The sequence below is a fragment of the Chanos chanos genome, chromosome 12 (assembly GCF_902362185.1).
Source record: "Chanos chanos chromosome 12, fChaCha1.1, whole genome shotgun sequence".
NCBI lineage: Eukaryota > Metazoa > Chordata > Actinopteri > Gonorynchiformes > Chanidae > Chanos > Chanos chanos.
Genome location: NC_044506.1, coordinates 5,464,451 through 5,471,950, shown reverse-complemented (window position 1 = coordinate 5,471,950; position 7,500 = coordinate 5,464,451). Strand labels below are relative to the sequence as shown.

The 7,500-nt window shown below is 44.2% G+C and overlaps 1 protein-coding gene across 1 annotated transcript in view; it reads right to left on the bottom strand.

The window, feature by feature from the left end:
• ptprua (protein tyrosine phosphatase receptor type Ua) overlaps positions 1-7,500 on the bottom strand; it is a 139,664-nt gene that overhangs the window by 60,686 nt on the left and 71,478 nt on the right. Inside the window, exon 9 of the mRNA XM_030789339.1 lies at positions 5,626-5,919. Within this exon, the coding sequence (XP_030645199.1) occupies positions 5,626-5,919 (294 nt within the window). The remainder of the gene's footprint in view (positions 1-5,625; positions 5,920-7,500) is intronic.

The following is a 7,500-nucleotide window of genomic DNA, read 5'->3' as shown; positions in this document are numbered from 1 at the left end:
GGAGAGAGTGAGAGACAGAGAGAAAGAGAGGGAGAGAGAGAGATAGAGAGAGAGAGAGGTGAGGAGACGCGAGAGAGAGAAAAAAAGACAAACGGGAAAAGAATGAGAGATCATGTACATTGTAAGAGAATTAAGAAGAAAGGATGACAGGGTGTTATTTGACCTGTCACTTGGACTCAATTCATTCTGAATCGAAATCTGAAACAGACGTGATGAGGTCAGCAAAAGACAACAGAGAGAGACAAGCAAAGATAGACATGCAAAACGTAGCAGTAATCGAATGGCCTTTTAATTCTTCAATTTCACTAAGTAAACAGACTGCTGGAGTTTTTCCTTCACTGCGGACGTGATCTGGGCAGCCCTGAGATAATTACACATGTCATGTGTGAACGTGGGCCGGGGCACATTTTCATCGCTGTCACCTAAATTCAGCTTTTCTCCTGCACAGAGGTTATTTCTGCCCTGTTCTCAAAGACAGCATGTCTCAGAATAAGACACACTGTCTCTGATGGATGCTCAACATGTCTGTTCCAGCCCTGTGTGTGTGCGTGTGTGTGTGTGCATGTGTGTGTGCATGCGTGCATGTGTGTGTATGTGAGAGAGTGAGTTTGTGTGTGTGCATGTGTGTGTGTGTGTGTGCGTGCATGCGTGCGTGTGTGTGTATGTGAGAGAGTGAGTTTGTGTGTGTGTGTGTGTGTGTGTGTGTGTGTGTGTGTGTGCGCGTGCACGGGCGTGTGCGTGTGCGTCCGTGTGTGTGTGTGTGTATGTGTGAGCGTGCGCGCGCGCACGTGTGTGTGTGTGTACGTGTGGGTGGGTGGATGACATCGTGTATATGTGCCTGACTTTATTTCAGTGCTTCTAAACAGTTCAGTAAATTGTTTGCATCTATATGTGTGTATAATTCTGTTGCTCTGTTACTCCTTCACTTATTTATCTACTGAAACCTATCCCAAGATGTTGTAAGCACACTTACGTTTATCTCTCTCCCTCTGTGTGTGTGTGTGTGTGTGTGTGTGTGTGTGTGTGTGTGTCTGTGCGTGTGTGTATGTGTGTGTGTGTGTGTGTGTATGTGTGTGTGTGCACATGTAAATTTTCCAATTCTGCTGTAAGTTGTCACACCATCTGCACCCACGCTAGCCTCAGTGACCCCTGCAGCCTCTCTCACAGAAACTACCCACAATGCCTCGGCGCACATGCCGCCTCAGAATGCCTGTAGCTGCACTCAGGCCGATTACACTAATTAATAAGACGCGTCTCCACGGAGGCAGAGTGGAGGGGAGAAGGGGGAGTGGGAGGCCCTCCGGGAACGCTGTTGCTCCTCTCCTCTCCTCTGCTCCTCTCTCCCCTCCCTCACGCGGATGCTTTGCTCCTTAATGAGACTGAGAGAAAATCGGGAGGGCAGCCACTTTCTCATCAATGGCAAGGTCGACCCCTGTTAGGAATACCATCACCCTCTGAGAGAGGCTCAGTCAGGAGTCACACGCAATGAAACAGAGATGAGACAGACAGAGAGAGAGTGGCAGAGAGAGAGAGAGAGAGAGAGAGAGGCAGAGGGAGAAACAGATAGACAGACGGAAATACAGAGACAAAGTGACAGAGAGCAAGAGACAGTTACAGATAGAGATGAACAAACAGGATAACAAGCATGAGAAAGAAAGAAAGAAAGAAAGAAAGAAAGAAAGAAAGAAAGAAAGAAAGAAAGAAAGAATGAAAGAAAGAAAGAAAGAATGAAAGAAAGAAAGAAGTGTGGATGGTTTTTCCATTCTATTAGGGGAAGGCTGTGATGTGAGCAGGACAGGGTCGAGTTACATGTTGAATGAGTTGAAAATAAGGTTGGGTTGAGTTGCAAGTTGAGTGAGGTGAAAACATAATTAAGGTTGGGTTGAGTTGCGTGTTGAGTGAGGGGAAAAATGTAATTAAGGTTGCGTTGAGTTACATGTTAAGCGAAGTGAAAACGCTGGAGGCTGGGTTACATTATTTGTGAAGTGAGGTGACAATGTAAACAGCATTGGGTTGAGTTACGTGTTAAGGTGATAATGTAAGCAGCGTTGCGTTGAGTTATGTGTTAAGGTGATAATGTAAGCAGCATTGGGCTGTGTTACATGCTAAGGTGATAATGTAAGCAGCATTGGGTTGAGTTACGTGTTAAGGTAATAATGTAAACAGCGTTGGGTTGAGTTATGTGCTAAGGTGAAAGTGTAAGCAGTGTTGGGTTGAGTTACGTGCTAAGGTGATAATGTAAACAGTGTTGGGTTGAATTATGTGCTAAGGTGAAAGTGTAAGCAGTGTTGGGTTGAGTTACGTGCTAAGGTGATAATGTAAACAGTGTTGGGTTGAGTTACGTGCTAAGGTGAAAGTGTAAGCATTGGGTTGAGTTATGTGCTAAGGTGAAAGCGTAAGCAGTGTTGGGTTGAGTTACGTGCTAAGGTGAAAGTGTAAGCAGCATTGGGTTGAGTTACGTGTTAAGGTAATAATGTAAACAGCGTTGGGTTGAGTTATGTGCTAAGGTGAAAGCGTAAGCAGTGTTGGGTTGAGTTACGTGCTAAGGTGAAAGCGTAAGCAGTGTTGGGTTGAGTTACGTGTTAAGGTAATAATGTAAACAGCGTTGGGTTGAGTTATGTGCTAAGGTGGAAGTGTAAGCAGTGTTGGGTTGAGTTACGTGCTAAGGTGATAATGTAAACAGTGTTGGGTTGAGTTATGTGCTAAAGTGAAAGTGTAAGCAGCATTGGGTTGAGTTATGTGCTAAAGTGAAAGTGTAAACAGCGTTGGGTTGAGTTATGTGCTAAGGTGAAAGTGTAAGCAGTGTTGGGTTGAGTTACGTGCTAAGGTGATAATGTAAACAGTGTTGGGTTGAGTTATGTGCTAAAGTGAAAGTGTAAGCAGTGTTGGGTTGAGTTACGTGCTAAGGTGATAATGTAAACAGTGTTGGGTTGAGTTATGTGCTAAAGTGAAAGTGTAAGCAGCATTGGGTTGAGTTATGTGCTAAAGTGAAAGTGTAAACAGCGTTGGGTTGAGTTATGTGCTAAGGTGAAAGTGTAAGCAGTGTTGGGTTGAGTTACGTGCTAAGGTGAAAGTGTAAGCAGTGTTGGGTTGAGTTACGTGCTAAGGTGAAAGTGTAAGCAGTGTTGGGTTAAGTTACGTGCTAAGGTGAAAGTGTAAGCAGTGTTGGGTTGAGTTATGTGCTAAGGTGAAAGTGTAAGCAGTGTTGGGTTAAGTAAGGCATCCAATGCTCAGGGGACATAATGTAAAGACATTTTATGTTTTCATGTTGGTGTGAGATTCAGTTATAATATACCAATATATTAGCACGCTCTCTTTCTCATCAGGGGAATATCATCAAAAATACCTACAGACAACATCTCATATACACAACCAACAATAAAAACCCATAAAAAGAATATCTGTTCTTAATACCTAAGCTTGTTATAAAACCAATCTCTCCAGGGCTCTCCTGCAAAGCCTTTGAAATAACAGCACACCTCATTAGAAATTCTGCTAGACCGTTCAAATATTCCACATTTAAACTTGTTTTACAGTCCCTCTGAAACTTCACCTTTTTTTGTGTGTGTGTGTGTGTGAATGTGTGAGTGCGAGATGTCGCATAGGGCTTGTATTTTTACTGTGTGTCTCTCAAAGGTACTGCTTATCTGAGTGATGTTGCTACTGTATGCTCGGTTACTGAGATACACAGTACGCGATATCTGATATCAGATACCCAGGCAAACCTCCGAAAGGTAAACCCAACAAGTTAAGCAAACATTAATGTATACTCTGTGCTTCTATAATCTGGTTGAACTAGTCAGTTTAAAGTGTGTGCGTGCATGAGTAATATATAAACTTCAAGCCCAAACAGAGGTAGTCCGACCTTCCCGTGCAACTACAACCTACAGCTGTCATACATTCCTTCAAAGGAAAAAAAGATGAAAAAAGAATAGAAAAAAAACGGACAGAAAATAGAATAGAGAACAGAGCGGGAAAAAAACGACAGCATAAAAACATTACAAATCTCAGAGAGCGAGACCCTAAAGTCTCCGCATGCTGTACAAGAGCCGTATATAGAGGTAAAGTGAATTTCTCCAGCGTCTGTGCCGGGTTTATAGTGTGGCTCAGATGAATTGAAGACATGAGCTGGAACGACATTGATTCATACAGAGAGTCTGGAGCAGGGGCGTTACCATGCGGGTATTCTTGGCATACAGATGGCCCCCTGAGAAAGTTCCCCACAGCAAATCGCCCCTGCTCCCTCCTCCTTAAACTCCCCCCACCCCTGCACCCACTTACCCCCACACGCACACACACACACCCACACACACTGCAAAAAAAAAAAGAAAAAAAAAAGCTTGCAGAATGAGTTCTCAAAAGGACCGAGACAGCAGATATTTAAATTTGGAAGGGAAGTCATACGGGGCGAACACATAGGCAAAACCCCTAAGATGGTACTTTCAGGTTTTCTAAAAGTTTTTATAAAATTCTGTTTATCTGTCTGGCTAATGGGGCTTAATGGGGCTCATTTGGTAAATACACAGCAACCAAAAATACACCTAACCAAAAAAAAGGAACCAAAGCAAACATCAACACTCATTACATAACAAGTATAACTTTGATGTGTGTTCTACCGTCAGCCAGATACATGCTTACTACATAGTAATAACACTAAAACTACCACCCAGGTAGGAAACAATAGCAATAGTCTACTACAGGGGAAAGGTCGCCTATCCCTAAAGGTCAGGTGACTGTCCTGACTGAGGTATGTCACACACGCATGTATATTTATATACGCATTTTGGCCACCGCAGAAACTGGAGAAGCTTTAACTTATTCGGTGTACCTGAGCATACCCTCCCTCGCTGCCGGCTTGTTTTACCCAGAGGCAGTGTGTGTTTCCTGGGCAGAGCTGACAAACAGGGGTGGCGTCTGGAGGACACGCAGACAGGAGGTCTCAGACGACCCGACAGGTGTCAGCTCAGAACGGAGAGGCTGAGACAGGCACAGCCTCCACACTCCAGGGTTTGGGTTTTTTTTTCCCTTTTAGCTCAAGGAGATGGATTAAAAAAAAAAAAAAAAGTGTGTGAGAATGAGGAGTGTTGGTGTGTGCTCAGAACCGTCCAGACCCGCTTGACTCACCTGCGTGTCCTGTTTGGTTCTGAGACGCAGTCGGGCTCATGAAATGCCTCCGGATTACGAATCCGTGGGTTTATTTTTGGGGCTCACTGATAATGAACCGCACTTCTAATAATATGTGCTAACAAGGAAGTGATTACAGACTAGATTGTGTGTGCATCTGTGTGTGTGTGTGTGTGTGTGTGTGTGTGTGTGTGTGTGTGTGAAAGAAAGAGGCAGAGAGACAGAGAGAGTGAGAGAGAGCCTCTGTTGCTCCTACTTGTTCAACTATGAGAATAAATCACTGTCTTACACAAACAGAAGCTAGAATGTCCTCTCCGGGCTTCCGTACAGCTTTCTTTTTGCCTGATGAAAGCATTACATAGATATTCTGGTGGCAGACTTGCTAAAAAATTCTTTTAAATCCTTCAGCCAACAATCCCTCTATCAGCTGAGGACCCAGAAGTGCCCAGAACAGCTCTTGAACCACTAATCTGGTACTCCATCGCCCAAGTCCATGCTTACCTGCACATTTGGTTCTGCTGATCAGCGGGGGTCCCGGAAGACCGGTTCCACCCTCCCCGGGCCGGGTGAGGAGAACACTGATGCGGTACTCCGTGTCCGGTTCTAGGTGCCAGACCTTGTAGGTGAGGGAACTGACACCGTGGGTTTCGGACCAGGGGGAGTGACTGGCCCGGTACTGGATCTCCCGGCGAATCACAGGCCCGTCTCCCACTATGGAGTTGGTGTTGAGCTGGATGATCAGGTAGGTGGGGCCCGAACGCAGCAGTTGGGGTGGGGCTATGGGAGAGGGCGGGACTAAGGGAGAGGAGGATGAAGAGGAAGATAAGAGGAATGGATAGAGTGGGGGGGGGGGGGAAAGAGAGAGATGAGAGCATTTAACAAAAAGAAAAGAGAAGAAAATACAGCAGGATGAAAAGGTAGAGAAGGAGCAATGAGGAAGAAGAGACAGGACAAATGAAAAAGTAGGAGCAATATGAAGATCAAAGAAAAAAAAAAACAAAAAAAAAAAACAAGAACAACAAAGAGTTGGTTTTTTTGGGGGGGTTTTTTTGGTGGTTTTGTTTTGTTTTGTTTTTTTTCCTCAGGCATCTCCAAATCTTGCATTAGCGAAATTCAGGCTGAATTCCTCCGGAGTACTGTTAGGTAAATGAGGTTATATAAGGTGATCATAGTGAAAAGCAGAATTTACCGGAAAACCTGACACATCACAAGCACTGAAGCCTGAGCCGTAATAGGCAGCGATGGATGATTCCAGACTGATAAAACATTAGTGGGAAAGCAGTTTAGTGCAGTTTAGGAAAAGGCCAAAGCGATGCAGCCTAACCCGAGGCATCAGCAGATCTATCCGCTGCAGGCCAAAAAAAAAAAAAGAATAACTCTTGTTTTTGTTGTTGTTTTTGTTTTTTGTTTTTTTTTTTGGTTCTTTTTGAAAATACGCTTGTTTAAACAGCATGAGACCCCGTTCAATCAGAGAGTAATTACAGGCGTGCGCTGCAGCCTCTGAGTGTGTTTCTGTGTGTGACGGTCAACTTAAGCCTGAATGAAAACGTGATAGTCTTGGCAAGCCGTGAACTTTTGCTTAAATCAAGCTAATTGTGTGTTTGAAAAGAAAAAAAAGAAGAGAGAGAGAGAGAGAGAGAAAGGAAAAAAAAACAAAACCCTTGTAGTATGTGCTGGCTCTGTGTTGTTTTTCTTAAAAGAATGTAGAACAAAGAGACCCTCTGAAATCGAGAGAGAATAAGTGATTTTTATTAGTGTTTCCTTTATTTTTCTTGATTTTGAATCTTTTTTTTTTTTGCTTTACCATTTCAATACGGTTATTTCAGCTCGGCCGGAGGGCAGCGAGTCACGCAGTCTTTTAATCATGTCAAAGCTGGAAGATGCTCTCGATGGAAGCAGGTTCTTAATTTGGGTTATATCGATGGAGAATAAGGTCTCATTTGCATGGATGATTGCGTGAGTAATTGGGCTATTTTTTCCTAAGAACTGTCTCTGATTGGCTAATATGACCCTAATCAGGCCTCTGAAACTCAAGCATGCCAAAGACACACACATACACAGAAAGAGAGAGAGAGAGAGAGAGAGAGAGAGAGAGACAGAGAGGCAGAGAGAGAGAGAGAGACAGAGAGAGAGAGAGAGAGAGAGGGGGAGAGACAGAGAGAGAGAGAGAGAGAGAGAGAGACAGAGAGAGAGAGAGAGACAGAGAGAGGGGGGAGAGACAGAGAGAGAGAGAGAGAGAGAGACAGAGAGAGAGAGAGACAGAGAGACTGGGAAGGGTAGTGATAGGACACTCTCATGTTAAGACAAACGTCCCTGGGACAGTTAGGTTTAACACTCACTCCAGCTGATGGGTACGCTCCACTTTCCAGCAACAAC